Source organism: Biomphalaria glabrata, chromosome 2 (genome assembly GCF_947242115.1).
Source record: "Biomphalaria glabrata chromosome 2, xgBioGlab47.1, whole genome shotgun sequence".
NCBI classification, from domain to species: domain Eukaryota; kingdom Metazoa; phylum Mollusca; class Gastropoda; family Planorbidae; genus Biomphalaria; species Biomphalaria glabrata.
The window spans coordinates 43,357,617-43,384,208 of NC_074712.1; the positions used below are offsets into that span (position 1 = coordinate 43,357,617).

The following is a 26,592-nucleotide window of genomic DNA, read 5'->3' on the forward strand; positions in this document are numbered from 1 at the left end:
CTCTTGATCATCAATTTCTCCAAGACAGCAGAGCTCTGATAATCTAAGTAAAGTGGTCAGGTCTGAATTGACATCGGTCAGAACACCAGAAATTATACTTCCCTGAATCAGGACAAGTGATCAAGGATTTCTCAATTAAAGGCAAACCATTCCACGGCATCATGTTGGGACATTGTCTTCTTAAGGTACATTTTCTTGGTCAATGAAGATTAATTTTTGTAGACTAGGGGACTAGAGATTGATTGTTATTTTTATTTGAAATGGAAAAAAAAAACGAAGAAAAAAAAAACATACAATAACATGTTTCAACTTGATCCGAGAATGGGTCTGGGAGAAAAAAACGTGCACATTGTCTAAAGGGACAAAACCCTAAATATTTAGCGATATCTGTGAATACTGAAGGATTAATTTCCTTTGTTGGCATTAAACAAAATAATTAATTACTGGTACTTAATAGACTAATTGTTGTTGTTTTTTTTTAAATTGATTCTTGCGTTGTATACGCCAATGAATGATTGTGCAAAGTTTCAACTTGATCCTAAAATGGGCGAGGGGGGAAATAACGTGTACAAACATTTTACATGACAGACAGACAGACAGACAGAGTTGATATAAGCTTTCTAAAAATAAACAAGAATCTACAGTATGATAAGGTACTTCACAACCGCACCACTTCTAGTGATACATCGACCTATGACTGTAACAACAACATCCGCACATCACTTGGAGTGTATGAGTATGATACATTCATATGGGACCGCTGTCTATCACCCAATACTTCATTCTCGTTTTCCTGTTACGTTGTGTCAGAGTCCACTCAGACCACTGGTCAACCAGAACGTCCCATAATAAGAACTCAATTCAACTATGGACCTCCAGAAGGCACACACATTTGGTCCAATTTGTTTCTGACTGGCGTGGATGGACAGAAGAGATACCCCAAGGGTGACCTCTGAGCTTCACAGCTGGACATAACCACACTAAGGAGACAAAAATAGTGGACAGACTCTGTCACCATTAATAGAGTCCAACTTTCGATCGGCCCACTATCTGAACTTGTTTAAACTTTAAAACCAACCAATTTTGTGTTTATTGTTGACTTTTAAATTACTTACAGTTGTTCTTTCTCTCTTTTTCTTTTTGCCGCCTCTATCTCTTCGCTCTCTCTCTGTGTGTTTTTGTCACACTCATAGAAACACACACACACAATCATATACGTTTGAAAATTGGTGGCTAATAGTTTTCTTGGTATATTTATATGTCAGATGACCCAATGCCCAAAGTTTAGCAAGAGATATTTGAGTGATGAAATAACAGATGCTACAAATAAATAATGAAGATACGCTACTAACACTCCATAGGATTATTAATTACAGGATATCACATAAGGCGTGAAGAACACAGATAGATTTATCATATATAAACATCTTGAAGTTGGTTGATAAGGTTGTGGATAATAACTTTTCATTTCCAATTAACTTCCATTTATTCTACATTTTCTGTTTAAAACATTGAACTGTCTCGAAAGAAAAGTATGAGGAAACAGTTGACACATCTCTTCACACTTTGGCGCGTACATCACGTGACCATGTACATACATAGAGCTACCAATTACAAATGGCTGACAATTAAAAAAAAAACATTTAAAACCACCAGACAAATTCTGACAATGATTCCGAAATTCTAAAGATACAAAATGTATAAATATAGACTAGTGACTGATTTTTTGGCTTTGTGATATGTCAGAGAAAAAAGCACTGCAACTAAGTGCTGATGAGTAACTTGGTTGCGTTTTGGAGACTGTGTGGTTTTGTGGTAGTGGTTGTGTGGTTATGTGGTAGTGGCTATGTAGGAAGGGTTAGATTGATTGACAGGCATCACCTATGCCATTAGTATCATTAAGTCTGACCTTTTCAAATTTCCATATTAGCTCGAGCATTTAAAAGACGTTCGATGTACATCGAACTTGGCAAACAAGGGGGGTGTTACGGTGGTAGCGCAGCACGGTGTGCATGAATAATGGTGCGAAGTTGTGTAATGAATGGAAGTGATGTTGAAAAGGGGAAGCCGGGAGTAATTGACAGGAAGAGAAATGAAATGTTCTTATTTACATAACTGTTTGTAATATTAAAGTATTTATAATTTATAATTTTTGTAGACTAGGGGACTAGAGATTGATTGTTATTTTTATTTGAAATGGAAAAAAAAAACGAAGAAAAAAAAAACATACAATAACATGTTTCAACTTGATCCGAGAATGGGTCTGGGAGAAAAAAACGTGCACATTGTCTAAAGGGACAAAACCCTAAATATTTAGCGATATCTGTGAATACTGAAGGATTAATTTCCTTTGTTGGCATTAAACAAAATAATTAATTACTGGTACTTAATAGACTAATTGTTGTTGTTTTTTTTTAAATTGATTCTTGCGTTGTATACGCCAATGAATGATTGTGCAAAGTTTCAACTTGATCCTAAAATGGGCGAGGGGGGAAATAACGTGTACAAACATTTTACATGACAGACAGACAGACAGACAGAGTTGATATAAGCTTTCTAAAAATAAACAAGAATCTACAGTATGATAAGGTACTTCACAACCGCACCACTTCTAGTGATACATCGACCTATGACTGTAACAACAACATCCGCACATCACTTGGAGTGTATGAGTATGATACATTCATATGGGACCGCTGTCTATCACCCAATACTTCATTCTCGTTTTCCTGTTACGTTGTGTCAGAGTCCACTCAGACCACTGGTCAACCAGAACGTCCCATAATAAGAACTCAATTCAACTATGGACCTCCAGAAGGCACACACATTTGGTCCAATTTGTTTCTGACTGGCGTGGATGGACAGAAGAGATACCCCAAGGGTGACCTCTGAGCTTCACAGCTGGACATAACCACACTAAGGAGACAAAAATAGTGGACAGACTCTGTCACCATTAATAGAGTCCAACTTTCGATCGGCCCACTATCTGAACTTGTTTAAACTTTAAAACCAACCAATTTTGTGTTTATTGTTGACTTTTAAATTACTTACAGTTGTTCTTTCTCTCTTTTTCTTTTTGCCGCCTCTATCTCTTCGCTCTCTCTCTGTGTGTTTTTGTCACACTCATAGAAACACACACACACAATCATATACGTTTGAAAATTGGTGGCTAATAGTTTTCTTGGTATATTTATATGTCAGATGACCCAATGCCCAAAGTTTAGCAAGAGATATTTGAGTGATGAAATAACAGATGCTACAAATAAATAATGAAGATACGCTACTAACACTCCATAGGATTATTAATTACAAGATATCACATAAGGCGTGAAGAACACAGATAGATTTATCATATATAAACATCTTGAAGTTGGTTGATAAGGTTGTGGATAATAACTTTTCATTTCCAATTAACTTCCATTTATTCTACATTTTCTGTTTAAAACATTGAACTGTCTCGAAAGAAAAGTATGAGGAAACAGTTGACACATCTCTTCACACTTTGGCGCGTACATCACGTGACCATGTACATACATAGAGCTACCAATTACAAATGGCTGACAATTAAAAAAAAAACATTTAAAACCACCAGACAAATTCTGACAATGATTCCGAAATTCTAAAGATACAAAATGTATAAATATAGACTAGTGACTGATTTTTTGGCTTTGTGATATGTCAGAGAAAAAAGCACTGCAACTAAGTGCTGATGAGTAACTTGGTTGCGTTTTGGAGACTGTGTGGTTTTGTGGTAGTGGTTGTGTGGTTATGTGGTAGTGGCTATGTAGGAAGGGTTAGATTGATTGACAGGCATCACCTATGCCATTAGTATCATTAAGTCTGACCTTTTCAAATTTCCATATTAGCTCGAGCATTGCGCGTATCACGTGGCGTTTCCTGAGCTATATTTAGCCTGGCAGAGATTCAGCTTAGGTAAATGTTCACTTAATTATACTCAGCTTTTAGTCCTCCTCACAGATAAGTTATCGGACATTTTACTAAGAAACTTTTTTTTTTAAAAGCAGAAATGTAAGGTCTCAGTTAGAATTGTTTTGTTAAGGAAACAAAATGACAGGGCAAAGAGGTGAAAAGAAAACAAAAATGTCAGTATTAGAAATACAAGTTTCTAATAGAGGAAAGGAGATTAGTATTTAGGAACTAAAAGTCTACTCTTGTTTTTAAAGTGAAGAGAGAGAGACGTTGCAATGGTTTAACCTCCATGGACCAGTAGTCAAACAAGATGAAGGAGAATACATTGAAATACTAAAACGTTAAACGTTTTATAAGAAACATCTACGAGTCATTGGTCATCATTGGTCAGAAACTGTCATTTCTAGTCCTTGTCAGAAACACAAACTCATGATGAGTATTTGAAGAAAATTCATTCAGTTCCGTTAACATTAAAAATAGGACACTCGTTTAATTCAACCAGCATTTTGAACAAAATGAAAGTTATAACAAAATGCAAGTGAAAATTAAGTTTAAAAATTCGCAGAGGAAAAAAAACCACTTTGTATTATTTTTAGTAAAAGCCTGCAATATATTGTTCAATCATAATAATGATCAAAAGGACAATAAAAGACATCAACCTCTACAACATAGACAAAAATACTAGCACATTGCGTTCTCAAAGTATTATAGAAAAAAAAAAACTCAAACAGTCTTTGCTTACATTCAGAGATTTGATGTCTGAGGCTAACACTATCACAAATGATTCCCAACGCACTCACCAATCCTAGTGAGATCTGGAGACAAGAATTGACCAGATCAAAAAAAAAAGCAATCAATAACGTCTTGTAGCACAACAATGACCAGTATTTATGACCGCGTCTTAATACTGTCACGTGCAGACAAATGTCCGAGAAAACAGACCCGGCTTTCGTTGAAGAGCTTGCTGGCAGCATCCCAATAGTCTCCCGAGTTCCTTCCTGACACAGCATTGAACGTCTGACCAGTTGGTTGTCCAGATAAAGTTCTCGCTATTTTGTAAAAAGTATAAAATCGTGTAAAAAAAAATAAACATATGCATTTTTTTAAAAAGTATGTTGCTAGACGTGAATATAAATCAGTCCTACTAAGTGGCCAAAGTTTGCCAAAAAAAATCCTTTTCTAAAAAAAAGCAAAGCTTATTTGAGAGGAACAACTCCCTTCTTACAAATATATCTATCAATAATGAAGAAGTTATTTCTCTTATTCGATATCAAAAGGAATAATTAATTACCAATAATTAATTGAATAATTGGTATTTTTTTGTATTAATTCATGTTTTGTTAGGTACAATAAATAGTCGTTTAAAGTTTCAACTTGATCGGAGAATGTGTGAGGGAGAAATAGCGTTAACAATTATTTATTATTTATTTAGCCATCTCTGTGAATACTGAAGGATTACTCTCCATTGTTGGTATTCAACAAAATAATATTAATTACGAGTAGTAATTAACTAACCAATTGGTTAATGTTTCGTATTGATAGTCACACAAGAAGTTGCAAAGGGAAAAGATTGTCTCTCGAGACGTAAAATCTCGAAGTGTTGTATATGTTTGCACTGTCCAGAGTGGGGTGAGTATTCCAATAAGGTTTGTACGCTTACAAAACTATTTTTAAGGCAACTTTTAAATATTTCAATGGCTTCAATTCTCGACTGATAAAAGTTATTGTCCCAGCAGCTCTTACTTACAACATACTAAACTTTCTACAAGTTCACTTGTATAATTTAACCATTAAAATAGACCAATCAGTTCATTCTATTTTCTCACAACTTTCACTTTTGAAATGCACAATACACTCTTTGAGATAACTTCCCTTATCACGGCCAGTGGAGAAACAAAAATAGGGCGTGGGATAAAAGCTGTTTTCAAGAATTAGCTGTTAATCTCTGTTTAAAAATGGGATATCATATGCTTGATGAAAAGTTTCCTTTCCTTTTACAGCGTCAGCTTTGCAAATGGCATACGGCTCTTTGTCTAAATCCTCATTCCAGCCTCAAATATTTCGTATGTCTCCATAAAACTACAAAATAGCAATGCCTGAAGATAATTTGAGACAGACTTGTCACATGTTGTCAGGTATCAGAGACTTGACACGCTAACACTACTGTACATCCATGTATTCTAAGACTTGACACGCTAACACTACTGTACATCCGTGTATTCTAAGACTTGACACGCTAACACTACTGTACATCCATGTATTCTAAGACTTGACACGCTAACACTACTGTACATCCATGTAGTCTAAGACTTGACACGCTAACACTACTGTACATCCATGTATTCTAAGACTTGACACGCTAACACTACTGTACATCCGTGTATTCTAAGACTTGACACGCTAACACTACTGTACATCCATGTATTCTAAGACTTGACACGCTAACACTACTGTACATCCGTGTATTCTAAGACTTGACACGCTAACACTACTGTACATCCATGTATTCTAAGACTTGACACGCTAACACTACTGTACATCCATGTAGTCTAAGACTTGACACGCTAACACTACTGTACATCCATGTAGTCTAAGACTTGACACGCTAACACTACTGTACATCCATGTATTCTAAGACTTGACACGCTAACACTACTGTACATCCGTGTAGTCTAAGACTTGACACGCTAACACTACTGTACATCCGTGTGGTCTAAGACTTGACACGCTAACACTACTGTACATCCATGTATTCTAAGACTTGACACGCTAACACTACTGTACATCCATGTATTCTAAGACTTGACACGCTAACACTACTGTACATCCATGTATTCTAAGACTTGACACGCTAACACTACTGTACATCCGTGTATTCTAAGACTTGACACGCTAACACTACTGTACATCCATGTATTCTAAGACTTGACACGCTAACACTACTGTACATCCGTGTATTCTAAGACTTGACACGCTAACACTACTGTACATCCATGTATTCTAAGACTTGACACGCTAACACTACTGTACATCCATGTATTCTAAGACTTGACACGCTAACACTACTGTACATCCGTGTAGTCTAAGACTTGACACGCTAACACTACTGTACATCCATGTAGTCTAAGACTTGACACGCTAACACTACTGTACATCCGTGTAGTCTAAGACTTGACACGCTAACACTACTGTACATCCGTGTAGTCTAAGACTTGACACGCTAACACTACTGTACATCCGTGTAGTCTAAGACTTGACACGCTAACACTACTGTACATCCGTGTATTCTAAGACTTGACACGCTAACACTACTGTACATCCATGTATTCTAAGACTTCTAGAAAGACCTTGTCATTGCCTCTTCAGATGGACCGTAGTTAGGCTGTAGCTGAAATTAATTTAGATTTTTAAAAGATTTTCGTACATGGAGAAAAACTCATAAAAGAAAGTCTCTTTGGTGTCTCCGGTGTATGACTAAGGAAATATTGACACGTCTTGTAATAAGCTTTACACATTGCAGCACTCCTCATCACTGTAGAATCAAATATGTAAGCTCTTTCGTTTCTCGCGCATAGACATCTTTATTCTTTAGTTGAAATATTTCAATATGGCGTCTTGGACGTTGTTTTATCTATTGGTTTCAAAATCTTTCCATATCTTCCTCAATTCATTTCCTTCAATTTTTCTTTAGGTTTCATTACATCACCACCACATTTCCTCACATGACTTTCTCTTCTTGATTCACTCTATTGAATTTAAGAACGCAAACGGGATTAAAAACAACAAAAAGTATGCAAAGGGCAGACTACTGTGATTAACTCTGTGAAAGTCCACAATCCTAGTTCTAGACTTGTTTCAATGGAAAGGCGACAACAATCGAGCAACACAAATACCATTGACTAATAATTTGTGTCTTAGATTTTTTAAGGGCTATCAAGATGCAGAATATTCACGATAGCCCTAATCTTTGAACAGATGATAAATTAAAAAAATTACCAATTTATTTTATTTGTAGAATAACTGCGTGTTTTTAACACTATGAAACAAAGTTTTAACTGTATTCGAGACCTTGATATTTTATGTATGTATTTGATAATCACATTAGTCTAGGGGGTCTATTCCTTTTCGGCATTATTATTGAATATTTTGAAATATCCAAGAACTAGTGACTTGATGACTCACTCGGACAACACACTAGCACATCCTAACTGGATAACACACAGGGACATCACTCGGACATTAGACTCAACATCTAGCTTTTTGTAATCCAACAATGATTTCCCTTTTTCTTTGTACTAGAGTAACTATAAATAGAATACTGGTCATGTCTTACACAGCCCTAGGAAGAAGAAGTACACTAAATACTTTATAATAGAAAGGAAATGACTTTTGTGTATGAGTTGGTAGTTTTAAAAAAATCAGACGCAAGTGAAAGAGTTGTGGACGTGACTAATGGCGCCATCACAATCACTCTGTCTTCGTGTGACTTCCAATTTTCCTCACTTGTTTTGCATACAAAGGAAGCCGCTCTTCTAGCACCAAATAATGGCAATGTTTATAATAACAGACTCAATAATCACAAACCACCTTAACACCATCTTTTTGTACCTCCAGTCTTCATGCTCTTCTCTTTATGCGTTTTTTTTTCCAGTCAACTTTTACCAGAAAATCATTCCCGTGGTTCTTTTATTTTAATGAAGTCTCTCACTAGCCCTGGTCTCTCATCACACTCGAACGTGCTTCTCTGGCCTGGCTTGGTCAAGTCTGGACTCGGAACTTGAAGGTCTTCTGACTTAACTAGACACTCCAGTAATGTTAGCCCCCCTCCCCTTCCATTATCTCCCACCTCTCTTACACACCCGCCCCTCTCCTTGTTTCTTACCAAACTCTGGAAGTGAAAGCCTACTTCAAAAGACAGTTAGTTTAGGAGACTCTTCTCTTAGTCTCGTCACAATGATGACATACAACCTAAAGAGTGCAGACATCTGGTCAAGTCCTTCAATGCCTAAGTGACGCGTTGGAAAATGATGATTTAATTATGACTTATTGGATTGAGGAGCGGTGGCTGAGTGGTGAAGCGCTTGGCTTCCGGGTTCCAATCCTGGTGAAGACTAGGATTTTTAATTTGAGGATCTTTAAGTCACCCAGCTCAAATAGATACCTGAAATAAGTTGGGGAAAAGTAAAGGTGGTTGATCGTTGTGCTGGTTACATGGCACCCTCGTTAACTGTGGGCCACAGAAACAGATGAACTTTACATAGATCGCAAGGTCTGAAAGGAGAACTACTTACTTATTAGTAAAATTCTTTAAATTTACAAAAAATAACATTAAAAAAACAATTCCTATTTATGTTTAAGTAGTTTAGTAAACTAAACATTCGTATTTAAAAAAAAAAAAAAGAGAAACAAAATTAGCCTATATGGGGATCGAACCCTAAACATTTACGTGTGATTCTATCCACTTAACTAAACAGCCATACTACTTTGTGCGACGTTTTCCCTTAAAATAAATGATTCATATTATTTACTTGTCATATATCTTCATTCTTTTGTCCACCTTTTAACAAAGCTTATATCAAGTATGTCTGTCTGTCTGTCTGTCTGGTTAAAGTGTGTAAACATTATTTTTCCCATACAATTATCATTCACATACACAAGACATGAATCAATAAACAAAGTAACCAATTAGACAATCAATTACTGGTAATTCATTATTTTGTTTACTAGCAACTTAAGTATTCACATACATGGCTAAATGTGTTGGGTTTAGTCCCCTTAAATAATTGTTACGTCTATTTCTCCCTCTCGCATTCTCCGATCAAGTTGATACTTTAAGCAATTATTTATTGTACCTAACAAAACATGAATCAATAAACAAAAATACTCAATTAGTCAATTTATTATTGATAATTAATCATTTTATTTGATATCGAATAAGGGAAATAACTTGTACATTTTAGGTAGATATAGTTTTAAGGACGGAGTTCTTTTCTTTTAGATAAGCTTTTTTTTTTTAAAAAAAAGGATTTTAAAAATATTTTTAATGTTTTAGATTATGAAATGCTAACACTATTAGTCCAAAACGGATTCAACAGAGTTCATTCAGTCCACGACAGAAACAGAAAGATTTCAAAATTAGTTGTGGGGTGGAACGAGTTGTGGGGTGGAACGAGTTGTGGGGTGGAACGAGTTGTGGGGTGGAACGAGTTGAAAATGTCTGGAGATTGTAGAGGGAAATATTATTCATGTGGGCCAGCGAAAAAAGTTTATATTTATTTGGTATCAAATAAGTCTTTACTAAGAGAAGATAGCACCACACCCCAAAGCATTGATCTTAACACTAAAACATTCTCAGAGCAAGAAAGTTTTCAGATGTAAATTACAACAGAAAATACAATAATGTCAGTTCATCGCAGCCTTATTCTATGTAAATCAAAGTAAGAAATTAATAATTTGTGCAAAGTTTTAAACTTAATATGAGGTTCGGAATAGGAAGAATTAACTTGTACAAAATGTGTACCAGACAGACAGACGGAATGACTTGATATAAGCTTTGAAAAAATCGCCCAAGCGTAGGACGGTTTCTTGGTTGATTATCTAAACGAAACTGGACACTGTCCGTGAGACACTCGTACAACACACTTGGACAAGTACACCATAACCGAAAAACACAATTGGAAAATACAATACACCATTTCAACTGTACAACACACTTGGGCAGCATGACACAACATCAAAAGTGGACAAACACTCGGAGATCATACTTAGACTAAACAAACAAGGACAATACAACAGTACAAACAGACATGAAGCCCACACACTCCACTGATATTACTTTAGCATACAAAAGACCAGCAAGGAAAATACATTTTTTAAAAATCCCATGAATTACTGAATGATTTATTGCTAAGGACAAAAAAGTTCCTCGATCATCGAATATCGATTTTGAAAAGTGCCGACACAAATACACACGCACACACACACAATTAGCACAGAGCTTTTCATCCCCCCCTCCCCCCCCCCCTCCCCCCCCCCCTCCCCTCTCTTCCCATTTCTTAAGTTTCTATCAGTGAGCCCCCCAGCCGTGAACTGATGCATCACATTGATGAGTAGATAATATTTCAATCCCCTAAGTCAAATTCAATTGAACGCCCTCCAGCATCCTAACCCCTCTCCCCCCCCCCTCAATAGCTGGAAGAAGGGGCTAACAATCAGCACAGACACTGCGTGGCGTTATTGGGCTAAACGTTGCTCCAAGCACCCCGCGGCGTTAGATCCTGAGAAATGAGAAGGAGAGAAAAAAGAAAGCATTAAGCTGTAAGCCAAATTTGAAAGCAGAATTTTTTGTTGGTTTCACATTTTGTAAACATGAGAAGTTTGTCGAAGAAATGCAGCCCGCACACAAATTTCAGACACACACACACACACACGTCTTGCCTATATTTAGAAAGGACATTGAGAAGGGGAGGTAATGAGTTACTATAACAGAGAGAAAGAGAGAAGAGTGGGCCACAGTGAAATTGACGTGGGAAACAAACAAATTATAATAATAATAACACAACGTACTACTATTGGTAGTGTTAATGAACTTTAAAAAACACGCAATGATAAATAATTACCCAAAAGATCGACATTATATGCACTTAGATATGTTTAATATTGAATATAGGTGTACATGTTCGACATTATATGCACTTAGATATGTTCAATATTGAATATAGGTGTACATGTTCGACATTATATGCACTTAGATATGTTCAATATTGAATATAGGTGTACATGTTCGACATTATATGCACTTAGATATGTTCAATATTGAATATAGGTGTACATGTTCGTAATGGTTCGCAACACTTTCACAGGTTAGATCCTCGTATATCACAACACAGTGACTCGGACTCACATTAGCGGTTCTGGGAGTATCCGATGCTATATTTACACTACTTCATTGCCACATAGAAGAGGAGACTACACTACTTCATTGCTACATAGAAGAGGAGACTGCACTACTTCATTGCTACATAGAAGAGGAGACTACACTACTTCATTGCTACATAGAAGAGGAGACTACACTACTTCATTGCTACATAGAAGAGGAGACTGCACTACTTCATTGCTACATAGAAGAGGAGACTACACTACTTCATAGCCACATAGAAGAGGAGACTACACTACTTCATTGCTACATAGAAGAGGAGACTACACTACTTCATAGCCACATAGAAGAGGAGACTACACTACTTCATTGCTACATAGAAGAGGAGACTGCACTACTTCATTGCTACATAGAAGAGGAGACTACACTACTTCATAGCCACATAGAAGAGGAGACTACACTACTTCATTGCTACATAGAAGAGGAGACTACACTACTTCATAGCCACATAGAAGAGGAGACTACACTACTTCATTGCTACATAGAAGAGGAGACTACACTACTTCATAGCCACATAGAAGAGGAGACTACACTACTTCATTGCCACATAGAAGAGGAGACTACACTACTTCATTGCTACATAGAAGAGGAGACTGCACTACTTCATTGCTACATAGAAGAGGAGACTACACTACTTCATTGCTACATAGAAGAGGAGACTACACTACTTCATTGCCACATAGAAGAGGAGACTACACTACTTCATTGCTACATAGAAGAGGAGACTACACTACTTCATTGCTACATAGAAGAGGAGACTGCACTACTTCATTGCTACATAGAAGAGGAGACTACACTACTTCATAGCCACATAGAAGAGGAGACTACACTACTTCATTGCTACATAGAAGAGGAGACTACACTACTTCATAGCCACATAGAAGAGGAGACTGCACTACTTCATTGCTACATAGAAGAGGAGACTACACTACTTCATTGCCACATAGAAGAGGAGACTACACTACTTCATTGCTACATAGAAGAGGCTGCATAGAAGAGGAGACTACACTACTTCATAGCCACATAGAAGAGGAGACTGCACTACTTCATTGCTACATAGAAGAGGAGACTACACTACTTCATAGCCACATAGAAGAGGAGACTGCACTACTTCCTTGCCACATAGAAGAGGAGACTGCACTACTTCCTTGCCACATAGAAGAGGAGACTGCACTACTTCATTGCTACATAGAAGAGGAGACTACACTACTATAAAGATCAATTATTATTTAATAGTCTATATTTTTATCTGTATTCCTCTAACTCTTCTTTTATCAAAAAATACAATAATGATTTTGTTTTAAGAAGGAGTTTCAGAAGATTTTTTCTTTTCTGTTTTGTTTTCATTATTTCTTTTCGATTTTTTTTTTTCTGGAGTTCAGTCGAAAACTGCAGTTGAGACTTCCTCTTCTTATTTACCCTTTTTTTGCTTTCCAAATGACAATGACACTGATAAGTCATAATCATCTCTTGTCAAAACTAACTAAAGGTAGTGGATAACTTTATTTCTATTTTACAGGCTGAAGACACACGTAAAACCGGCGATAGGGTTTAACAGCCAGGCCTCACTAGGAGCTCCGACATCGCTCGTTCAAAAAGTAAGAGGAAAACACGGAGAACTCATTCGCACCCCGCGCCCTGCCCATTATAAGCCGCGTCCTTTTCAAACCAAGATTATAACGGCTGATTATCAAGGCGGGGCGTCTGTGCACCCCTCCCCGCCTCGACTTCTCGCGGGTATACGCTAGTAAACCACCAGGGATGTAATGGGCTGTTTGCCCAGCTAATGGTACTCTTGGTTTACACGGAGTCGGCGGATGGGAACATGGAGTCAGGGAGGTGGCGGCCGGGAGTGAGTTTTGATGAATTCACGAGTAAGTTGTTTCTCGCTGATCGCCTCGTCAGAACTTAATAGAGAAGACCGGCTTCTCAAAATTGACTGGAACATTATGGCTGCCATTTATTTGTTAAGTTATAGTGTGATTCACTTTATCGTGGCATGGCTAATTGTGAAGGGGGAGGGGGAAGATGATGAGTATAAAAAATGTAAGATTATGGACAACAAAATTAATTGAATAACCAAAAGGCACGAGAAGGTGGAAAGTCAGACTTGATAGAAAATGAGCGAAAGAAATCTGAAAAGTGGAAAGATATGTAAAGGGAAAGGGAGATATAGGAGTTTGTCAATCAACAGAAAACACATCATTTAGATACATAATAATACCAGATTCTGCCCCGTCTCAAGATGTAACCAAAACCAGTGACTCATCTGGGCGCATCCATTGTCTTTCGAGACAAAAGGAGCCATATATTGTAATGTCAAAATCAAGATGCAAGGCGAGAGTTTTTTTGTAAGCGATGTTCTTAACTAACGTTGCTAGGACTGTGACGTCATAATTGGGCATTTTGCGTCCTCTTTACAGAACGGCTATTTAGCTTTGAGAATTTTTGTGTAGCTTTGTCTTGAGGGTAATAGAAACATTGGGAAGAATGGACATTACTAAAGTATACTAGGGATGACAATAATAGAATTGGGTTCATTTGTTATTGTATTCCTTGGTAAAAAGTATTTCATTTAATTGACTTTAACTTGTGTGTTATTGACTATGCTCCTTTGCTTTATTCGAAAACATTAGGTCACTATTGATCTGAATGACACTCGATTAGCAACAGAAACATGTTACATTGTAATATTATAAAGCCTAGATAATAAATAAATATGATATGTTTACACCTGAAACTCACAAACTGGCAAACTAAGGGAGAGACAAAGAAAGAGAGATATAGAGAGAAAGAGAGAGAGAAAGAGTGAGAAAGTGAAAGAGAGAAAGAGAGAGAGTGAGAGTAAGAGTTAGAGAGAGAGAAATAGGGAAAAGAGAGAAAGAGAGAGAGAAAGTATAGAAAGACAAAACGAGTGAGAAAGAAAGATAAAGAGAAAGAAAGAGAGAAAAAGAGATAGAGAACGAGAAAGAGAGAGCAATGGTAAGTCAAAAGACAAGCAGTCCCTAAGACAGTATCTAACTGTTGCCTGACATCTACATCAAATAAATAACCAAACACATTTTGTTGACATTAAAACTTTTTTTTCCCCCACTTTTCACTACGACAAAAGGGGACACAATCTCGACGTGATAATACAATTTAGTCTTGCGTGCCCAACACATCACAGATACGAACTCTCAACTTTGGTGGTCTGGTCTTGATCTCTCCCCCACACCTTCCCGCCCCCCGAAGAATCAATATCTTAAAAGCTCAATCCCTTCTCTTCCAGCATGCCACCACGTACTTTCTGCACCATCAAGCAGCGTGATTTGGCGAGACAGCGAGATCTTCTAGTATTTCATTAGGAAGAAATAACTCGACGCTAGCACCAGGAGTCTTCCACACTCCAAAATTCTCATTTCAATTGACAAATTTTGACTTGGAAATGTAAAGGATTGCATAAGGAATAAAAAAAAAGAAATATGGAAATGAATTGACCACATGTGGAGAAATGATTTGGAATGTGAACTACCACATCAGTAGTGAGAAGAAAATAAGAACAAAAAGAATACCAGCTATAGAGAAAAAAAATATTTATTAAAAAAATAAAGTTTATCTAAGGGAAAAAAACGCTAATTACTGCCATTTTTCTGAAAAAGACAAAGTTTAGCTTGCTCCCTTTCTGCCATATAATACAACACTAATTAATTAGTACTAAATTATTGACTAATTGGTTAATTTTTATGATTCGTGTATTGCCATCAACTACGAATAATTTCAACTTTATTCGAGAATAGGAAATGATAAAAAACATGTTGAATCTATTTACTAGACAGACAGACAGTTGATATAAGCTTTGTAAAAATGATTAATTTGTCCGTATAAACTAGCGTAGAAATATAATAAACTCAGTTCTATTGGGTGAAAGCGTTCGGTCTATACATCTGAAAACGTCAATGATTTGTAGTGAATTGAGCAAACATCAAACTTCGAGGCCTTTCTAGTATAAATCTACACTGGAATACAACTTTTATTTTTAATTGTGAAGACATATAAAGACAAAAGCCTGACTTTGTCCACCCAATGAGCAATGAGATGTGTTTAGTTCATCAAATAAGATGTGTTTAGTTCATCAAATAAGATAAGATAAGAATGGAAATTCAGTTTGACTACAATCGACGACATCAGCGTAACTACTGTACAATAACAGTATAGATGAAAAATTCGAACAACATTCACACACGAAACACATACACATTCACAATCAGCGCTTTATGAATTTGACTTCTATGTACTTCTCGATGACGACAACTGATCTTGTAACACTCTGACAGAAAGTGGGATAAAGGAGTTTTTAAATCTTTCTGTTTTAGTACTAATGGAAAGGAGACGACCTCTTCGTTCAGATCTTATGTAACAGTGGTTTAATGGCTGCAGGTTGTCCTTAAGAATCGAGAGTGTTTTTGAAAAACATCTTTCCTGAAAAAGCTCTTCAAGAGATGGTAGCTGTATTCGAGTGATATGCGATGCTTTTTAATTAGTCGAATTCTTTGTGCCATTGAAGAATTACCATAATTTTTTATTATTAAATGTAAAAAAAAACAAAGAAATGATAATCGATTTTCGTAGGGACAAGAAGGGAAATGATATTGTTTCTGTAGCTGGAGAGACTATTGAAATTGTGCAAACCTTTAAATACCTTGGTACTATCCTAGACAATAAACTAAATTTTACTGCAAATACTGATTATATCAGCAAAAAAGGGCAGCAAAGATTACGACTACTAAGAAAACTGTCCTCGTTTAATGTTAGCGAAAAGGCCTTGGCTATGTTTTATCACGCTCACATCTGCAATATTTTAAGTTTCAATATCACTGCCTGGTATGGCAATCTGAGCATTAAAAATAAAAATAAACTTAATAGAATCCTAAATGCTGCCGGTAAAATCATTGGCAAAAAACAAACCCCATTTGGGCAGTTGTTTGAGACAAACATCTATAAAAAAGCTAACAAGATCCTCGAAATAAAGAATCACCCTTTGTGTCAGGACTTTGTGATTTTACCATCACAAAAGAGATACAAGACACCGATAGCAAAGACAAACAGACACAAACACTCTTTTGTTCCCCTGGCAATCAAATCATTAAATAAGAACAATCTGGTATAAACTTTGTCACATGTAAATTATGAGTGAGTCTGGTGTGAATGTACACTTTGGTTTCTTATAGTTATAATGTTTTTTGTTTGGTGTAATGCACAAATTGTAAGACAAATTTCCTTACGGATAATAAAGATTATTATTATTATTATAACAGCAGGTGATGGCAAAGTTAATTAGACTGCTGATGGTTGCTGTATAAAAAAGTTTAATAATTGTTTTGTCGATGTTAAATTTTCTTAGCTTTCTGAGATAGAAGAGTCGCTGGTCAATTTTTGTGTAGATGTTTTGACAGTGTTCATTTCATTTCAGTTTGTTATTGATGGGTGTTCCTAGATATTTATATTCTTGCACTTGTTCTATGGTTTGATTATTTATCTGAATTTCTGCAATATGGTCTTTATGTTTCCTAAAGACAATAATCATTTCTTTAGATTTCTGAACATTTAAAATGAGAAAGTTATCTATACACCATTGGTAAAAAGTGTTAATTGTTGAATGGTACAGATTTTCGTCACCTGCAATAAGGCCAATGATTGCTGTGTCGTCAGCAAATTTTATGATGGGAGTGTCAGCTGATAGGCTTTGAATGTCATTTGTGTATATGGTATACAATACTGGTGACAGGACGCACCCCTGCGGCGCTCCAGTGCTAAGCTCTCTCGTTCCTGACACATGCCCGTTCATTAAAAGTTATATTTAATATTATTTACAAAGAAGTTATTCAAATTATTTGAAATTAAAAAATAATACGCTCACAGTGGTTAAGATAAATGTCACTTAAGCTGAAAGGAGAGATAGAATAAGAGCATTAAAAGGAGAGAGATAAATTAGAAAAGAGAGACATAGAGTAAAAGATACTTATAAAGAGACCAAAGGGAGATAGAGAGTGAAAAGAGAGACAGAGATAGAGACAGAGAGAGAGAGACAGACAGACAGACAGACAAAGATAGAGACAGAGATAGAGACAAAATGAGAGAGATAGAGAGAGAGACAGAGAGTAACAGATACTTACGTGAGAGACTAAAGAGAGATAAATAGAGAGTTAGAGAAACGAGAGACATAGCGAGAAGAGAAACATAAGATAATTTTATTGGTCCAAAGAAGTAAAAAATCAATTTGACTAGAATCGTCTTCCTCAGCCATATTACTACACCAATAGCAATCTAGATGCAAAGGGCAAAACAGAGAGAACAATAATCATAAGAGAATCTGAATTACATTTTAATCTTACAATATTCTCTATAACTGTATTTTGAATCTTACGCTATTTCAATGACCACCATTGTCTATCTCGTCTTTCTCTACAGTCTATTTCTATTTTATAATACCTTTGCTTCTTTTCAAACCAAGCCATAGAAATAGTTTGCATTTCGTGTTAGAAAAACAACTCTCAAGAAAATGTCGCTCAGAAATCCGAAAGATAAATACGTCTGGACGCAGAGCTATTGTCACTGGACTTCACTTGATTTCAGATAGACATCAATCCTGTAAACTTAACATTCACAAAACATACAAACACACAGACAATACAATACATTGATTTCACACAAGCCGATGCAATAAATAAATATATAAATCTAAACATGGTTATGGCAAGACTATGATTAGTTTTGCGTAGATCATAAACAGGTTTATTGATTCCAGTCTCATTCAGAATAAATATAGATCTATTTTTGTAAGAGTGTTAGCTAAAGACTCGCAAAATTACAAATAAATAATAGCAAGTGTGGTCCATCGTAAAAAGTCAAAGTCAATCTAGCGTAGTTATTACAAATAATGGTTGGTTAGAAAAGAGATGATTGTAGATCAGTGGTCTTCAACGGGGGCGCTATCGCCCCCTGGGGGGCGTTTTCGAGATTTTTGGGGGCGCTGGGCACAATAGGTGGCGGTAAGGGGGCGCTGGGCATAAAGTAGAAAAGAAGAAACTAAAGGTGCACTGAAACTAAACAAATGAAAAAATTGTTCAAAATTAAAGCTGGCAAACTAAATATAGACATGTTATAGTTCGCTGGCTTCTAATTTAAGGACAGAAACAACGTTAGAAATTGAGCTCGGGAATCCCATTTTCTATATTTAAATCTTACCCTTTTGCTGTAAGTGGAGGATACCTTTTGTCATTAGAGCTTGGGTGCATAAACGTTTATGAGTTGAGAAAGAAACTAGATAATACACCTTTTAGATTATAGTTTGTTTTATCTACATATGTTAATACAGATATGTAAATGTTAATTGAAAAAAAAACGTTAAAGCTAACATTCAAATAGAATAATTTAACCACTTTTTTAAATAAAAAAAAAAACAATGACAATGTGTTGTTATATAAAGTCTCTTGAATGCTACAGAATCACGGTAAGAGTTATAGTGACTAGCCACAAGATAAAAAGTATTCCAATGTTCTATCTACTTTGAATGACGGCATTTTCAGATGAGGTTATGGAACCAGGTCGGCTTCACGAACATATAGCAATATCCAAAAATAATTTGAGAATATTCATGAAAAATTGTAAAAATCTACTATTAAAGTAATATTTTAAAAAACCCGGCAAAGCTGGATATGTTTTGGCGGCCTCTTAAAAACATGCATAGATTTTTTAAAAGTCTTATGTTTGAAAATTAAAATTATTTTTTTACACAGAAATACTTTTTTTTCCTGTTAGTGATGAAATATTATTTCAAAATTATCTTGCTATGTAGCTCATGAACCATCAGTGGATGGAGGCCATGGGCGTAGCCAGGATTTTTTTTCAGGGGGGGTTTGGGGGGGATTTTTTGTCTTCTCCCCCCCCCGGCAAATAATTATGTATATATATGTTTGTATGGATGTGTGTGTGTGTATGTACATAATTAATCTCTATTACATTCTGACCCTTTATTCTTTTGGAAGACGTTAATTGTGCCAAAGAATAGGTTCCCTCCTGGAGTTAATGAAAAAATTGTAGAGCCCTCGCGGCTTCGCCCCCAAGCACTATTTCTGGTATTGAAAGCCAACTAAATGCATATTCTGAGGTACCTACAGTGCATTATTTTGTAATTTAAAAGTTTTATTTCAAAAACCTAATGTGCTATTCTTACTGACTTAGACCCTCCCGCGCCGTTCGGCGCATTCGCTGGCAAGCTTTTTCCACAAAAATCTGTCACTGGCAATGTCCGAAGCCTCTTCCCACCTGCTCTGAGGACCTTCATGGAAATGTGGCGCCAAGTTGTACTAAGATGTCAACTCTTATTATGTTTAATTCATTTTGTCGGAGAACATGTCCCGCAAACCTCATGCGACGCTCTGTCTTACCAAGGGGTCGACTCCCATTTCGGCATAGGATTTCCTTGATTTAGACCCGATCTCTATAACTGACTCCTAAAATCCGTCTTAGCCATCTTTGTAGAGCCACAATCAGTGCTTTTCAATTTCATTGCACTTTATTAATGGAGCCCAGCCACTGGTAGACGTGTAACTTCTCTTGATTACGATTTAAAATTAGGTGACTATTTTGCTTTCGCTGTTACATCGAGAAGGGAAGTATATCGTCAAAATCATCTGTTGGGTGTTTTTAATCTAAAATATATCTGGAGTTGTTTTTTTTTTAATTCAAAACCACATTTAGCTACGGTCATAGAATTTGGTGACTGTAGTTTGCTTTAGAAATAATATTGAAAAGAGATGCTGTAAACCTTAAAACGCTCTGTTTAAACTCAAAACTATCTTGAGGGGTTTTAAACTTTTACAAAAGCCATCTGGAGGAGAGGGGTTGAAACTCAAAACCCCCCATTGGCTTGGCTACTCTCAAAGAATTTTAGTGTGAAATTTGCTTTTTTTTTATATTGAAGAGGTATTTTTTAGCATCAAACACTCTGAATGGAAATTTAAACTCAAAACACACAATAAGCTTGGCTACGCTCATAGCATTTTGATTGCGAAATTTGATTTTTTTTTCTATTTTGAAGATTTATTTTTTAGCTTCAAACCCCGCTGACGGGGGGTTTAAACTAAAAAACCCTTTGACTATGCTCATAGCTTTTTGAGTGCGTATTTGCTTTTTTTTTATATTGATGAGGTATTTTTAGCTTCAAACCCAGCTGAAGAGGGGTTTAAACTCAAAACCCCTTTGGCTACTCTCATACAATTTTGAGTGTGTAATTTGCTTTTGTATTTTGAAGAGGATTTTATCGTAAATTTTGGAGAGGGGTTTAAAATCAAAATCTTTCTTAGGTGTGCTCTTGGAATTTTGGGATTGTCGTTTGCATTTTTTTATAGAAGAGGGGAATTTAAATGCAAAACCCCCTTGTAAGGGGTTTCAAACTCAAAACCCCTGGTAGGGGGTTTCAAACTCAAAATCCCTGGTAGAGGGTTTTAAACTAAAAACCCCTGGTAAGGGTTTTTAAACTCAAAACCCCTGGTAGGGGTTTTAAACTCAAAACCCCCTGGCATGGGGTTTCAAACTCAAAACCCCTTGGTAGGAGTTTCAAACTCAAAACCCCTCTAAACCCCCTGGTAGGGGGTTTCCAACTCAAAACCCCCTGGTAGGGGTTTTTAAACTCAAAATCCCCTTGGCTGTGCTAGGGCAAGTGATGGTTTAGTATTAAAATTTCACCTAAATAAACAAAATTAAAGCAAAAGATCAGTCACTAAACTCCGATACCCCCCCCCCCCGCAGGGGGGGGGATTTCATTTCGGGGGGGGTTTGAACCCCAAGAACCCCCCCCTGGCTACGCCCATGATGGAGGCTATAATATCTTTATAAGTAATATAGAATAAAAAAACATATCTATTCACGATTCATTTTGTGAGTTATGATACACAGGCAACATCTTAAGAAATGTTTAGCCCGCAATTTCATTTCTATTTGAATCTAATTATAAAAATTGTAAATAAAATACAAACCCATGCCGAAAATAATCTCATCTTTCAACAATTGTGAAACGAATGATGAAAAGATGTCAGACTCTTGCTGTAAACTGAAGTTCGCAGGATTTCGAAAGGGTTTTTTTATTGCTCGTTTTAAGCTCCTAAATACATTTTTGCTTTTTTTTTTTTTTTGAGAAATAGATTCAACGGTTGACTATGACTTAAAGCAGGCTAAATAATTGTTTTACATGGTAGGCATCTAACGCAAATGAATGAAACAAACCTCCAGCTATGAAAGAAATGGACTTTCATTGATTATATCATTTTTTCTTTTAACGAGATATTAAATCTATTTTAAAGAGTTTTACAATCTCACGTAACTTGTTTGTTGACTGCCTAAGGACACCGATATCTATGCCATTTACATAACATTGCTCTAAGAAGAAATTAAGATTCGCTTCTATGGTGTAAATTATTAAAATATAATTAAATATAAACGACAATTATTAAACATCTGTTACTGATGTTCAAATTAAGTTGCAGGACAAAATAGATTTACAAATTTATGGCTTCAGTAAAAAGAATGTTTACATATGGTGCACAACAGAGATGTGGCTGTATTTTAATGTTTCAGTACAATTTCAAAACTGTGGTCGAAATTGGAAGTATGTTTTAGCTTTTCCACATCAACAGACATGGTTCACCTAGATTTAGTGCGTAACAAAGTTAATGAATAAGCAAAGAAATAGACTGGATGTAGCCACTAGAGGAGACCTTCGCCTTGCTTTGACTAATTTAAAGCTTGAAATTTCTAATATTGTCAGACTGCGGGAGGCACAAGTTTTTCATTAGTTTAATTTCATTTTGTAGAGAATTCAGCAATAATAATATTTATTTTAAAAATTAAAAAAAAATTTACAATTAAACCTAAAAACAGTAGGCCCTAATATTCCAAAATTTAAAAGGGGACTATTCCTAGGATTTGAAAGAAAGTCTTGACAATGAGATTAATTTTTGTGTGTGTAATTACTGCAAATTATTTGACATAAGTTTTGTATAATGATAATATTGGCAATGCCTTCGATTCCGAAGATTAAAGCTGAGTGCGAAATGGCGCCTGATTGGATCTTTATAGCGCTTATAACACCGTTGTAACGCCGTTCTCCTCTAAGCTCGCCAAAGAAGACCTCCTTTAGCATGCGGTCGTCTCCCATGCGGGATAAGTTAACTGGTTATTTTCTGGTTGATTCAGACATAGTCTTCGACAAAGAATAATTGTGCATAACTTTAACTTTATCCGAGAAAGGGAATTGGGGAAAAAAAAACGTAAAAGAATCCTCCCAGACAGACAGACAAACAAAATGAAATCGTTTTGTAAAAAAAAAAAAAAGCTTTAGATCCCCCCCCCCCCAACTTAGGGTGGAAAAGATTGAAAGGCAAATGAGATTAAGTATTATCAGAATATTTTTATGGTATCTAAGTCTAGGCCAGATTAGTCCGTGAGACTAATGCCGTTGAAAAATGAAATGGAAAGCTATAGTCCCCGACCCACCTCTCCTCTAGCTCTTCTTAAGCAAGCCACTATCACTTACTGAGCCCTTAGATTAGTACGTCTGCTGAGTTTTACGTCCGTACTTCTGATCTGGAAGAGTTATTCGGCGCACAACACAGAAATGTTCTTCCTAAGAAAGTCTCGCTAATTCCCATTGGTCATGAAAGTCTCGCTAATTCCCATTGGTCATGAAAGTCTCGCTAATTCCCATTGGTGTCTAGACTCTAGCCATGTGACAGATTCATTTTTGATCTCTCACAACTTTCTTACTGTGTACTGGCCTCATGACACCATCGTAGTTTTATTGAACTGTGATTTGATGATGGATGGTTCCAATAGTCAAACTAAGTAATAAGACTTCTTCTGTTGGAAGAGATGTTCTTTTTTTTTTAAACTTACACTACAGATGGACACACTCTACTTACAAATAACTTATCTTGTCACATAGATCTAGATAAAGAAATAAGTAGCAGGACTACATAAAAAAAATTGTCTCTAAAATGACATGAGACCATAAAAGAAATGACATCAAAGGAATAGTTCTGGTCTTACCAACTAGGAAACAAACATACCATAAACTTGTGCATCAAAGTAACGCGCCTTCAAATATAAAAGTGATGAACAGTTTCCGTGACCTAAGTTTCGAGATAGTCAAACGGAGTCAATGCCCAGACAAATTATTTGACCTTGGTTGGATCATTGACCAAGAGATTAGAGACAGACTTACTGCAGCCATTGGACCCCACTATAGCCTGCTAACGATTGTAAAAAAAAAAAACGCAAACTAAAACTCTAATGCCATATTACAAGGTCTTCGGGGCTCGCAAAGACCATCCTTTGGGGAACAGTACCAGGAAAAAGAAGAAGAGGCAGCAAGAGAAATCGATGGGAAAACAACATAAAAGAATAGAATGCCTGCCATTGAAAGAAATTCTACCCAAGGCAAAAGACAGAGAGGAATGCAGAAAAATGGTCGACGAATCTTGTGTGGTGCCCCAACGGTCCAATAGACTAAAGGATAGGTGAAGATGAAGAAAGAAGGATCATTGACTAAATTTCAGTTAGATTTTTCAATGGTAGACATTTGTATAAATGTGGCTACACCACCATTGAGGAGTCTAGTGTATACACAATTGTACATCTCTATAAAACATGAACATTATTATCAAATAGTCTTCACAAAATGTGTTTTAAAGTAGTCAAAGTTAATTAAATGTCTATATTGACCATTTTGTTCTTTTTTAAATACATATTTTTTTGTTTAATTTAAAATAACTTTGTTACTGGACATTTATTTTCAAAGTATTCAGTAGTTCAGTGTTTCCCAAAGTGAGGTACGGGTACCCCAGGTGTACGGGAAGAGTTTAAAAGCGGTACGCGTTGTACATTAACTATGCTGATTTTATTTAAATACTCATTTATTAGGTTCAGTTGATAAATGCTTTTTAAACATGAAGTTAGTGTTACGAACATTCTATAAGTGGTACAAATAGGTCAAAAGTTTGGGAAACACTACAGTAGGGCACTGACCAGACACACGCAATTTAGGCAGAAAGGCTTTTTAAACACAGACAAAATATTCCGTACTCAATATTGCGTCTTATCAAAATTAAATTGTTTGTGTTTGCTATCACCACATGATCTGTAAATGTGATAAGCAATGGTTCTATGTAGAGTCAAGCTACACTATAGCTTCACATTTTGAAATACAAAATTTCATTGTTTAAGAGACGTTGGTTAATTCACTAAAACTACTGTACACTACCAATATTATGGACCACGGGTTAAAATCAATGGAATTATTAAAAGTATTATGAAATCACAAAGAGACGAAAACTTAGAGGGTTTTTAGAAGTTCGTTGTAAGTGGATTATGGGAATTTTAAAGTTTTTAAATTTTGAAATGATAATATTCTAATAGCTTACAGAGAGAAGGAGATAAGGAGAAAGATTGTAGGAGACAGAGAAGGAGAAAGATTGTAGGAGACAGAGAAGGAGAGAAAGACAGAGGGAAAGAGAGAGAGACAAAGAGATAGAATGACATAAACCTCTAGTAATTTCCTGTCTCATGAAAACAAAGACAATTTTACGAGGCACAGTGTCAAGAGGAGCAAGGGATGCAGTCACTAAACAGAGAATAAATTCAATTGGTAGAAATGTGTACTTCTAGTTCAGAAAAACACACTGTGTCAAGAATAAAATAAATATAAGTATCTCACATAGTTAAGTGTATACTCACAAATTGTACAGAAGTATGTCAGGAAGCCAAACATGTTCTGACGGTATCCGAACATCAGTGATGTTGTCATAGTGTTCTATGTCCCAGCGTAGTAACACGTCCGTCCAAGTCTTGAATAGAAACACAAACAACAACCTTACACTCTAAAACATTGAAATATGTTTTTACTGTATTATTCATATCACATTTATTGTGTACTTTTTTTTTTCAAATGTTGATTAGGAAACAAAATGATTTTATCTTTTGATCATTTGAAAACGATCTCTATCTGATATGGTATGCAGTGCAGGTAAAACGTCAGGTTTCGATATTTGTGGCGTCACAATGTGGAATTAGTTTAAAACTGCGCTGTCGGCCAACATAACAATCATAGGATAATTTCTTGCTTGGAGAACGAAAAAATTAATAAGAAGAAATTATCAATAACTATCTTATCTCCCTTAATACACGTGTTCATTTAAATCATGATTGTTTGCAGTCACTCACACCCGATTCTCCAATATGGCATGAACGTCGCATGATTTTCTGCGTAGACAGAGACAGTAACAAAAATGATAAATGATATTATGATTCCCTCATGTGTAAAACTATTTTATTAAAATAAATCTTTTTAAACGTTGATTTGACAAGTAACAAGACTTTAAATATAAATGTTTCTAAAAAAAAACACATCAACTTTCTTGTTTAGTGCCTATCAATACTTTTATTTGTTATTTTCACAATAAAACGGCGGCTCTGTCCTAAGTCAAACCGTGACCTCCGTGGTTCAGCGTGCTACAAGATAAAGGGAAATCGGAGTTTCAATAGTTCTATAAGTTTTTGAGATCTGAACGTGACGGACAAACGAACTGACGGCTTCTTTTGAAAAGTAAGATTTAAATTACTGTTACAAAAAGAAAAACTCTTCAACTCCTTAGTGACCCATAAGGCTCAAGCTATAATACCATACAACA

At 35.9% G+C, this 26,592-nt stretch overlaps 1 protein-coding gene across 4 annotated transcripts in view; it reads right to left on the bottom strand.

Annotated features, from left to right (window-relative positions):
- The window catches only part of LOC106050278 (neuronal acetylcholine receptor subunit alpha-10-like), a 135,907-nt gene that overhangs the window by 25,789 nt on the left and 83,526 nt on the right, over positions 1 to 26,592 (bottom strand). For all 4 annotated transcript variants that reach the window (XM_056020724.1, XM_056020726.1, XM_056020723.1 and 1 more), the window contains one exon: positions 25,640 to 25,749. In XM_056020724.1, the coding sequence (XP_055876699.1) occupies positions 25,640 to 25,749 (110 nt within the window). The remainder of the gene's footprint in view (positions 1 to 25,639; positions 25,750 to 26,592) is intronic.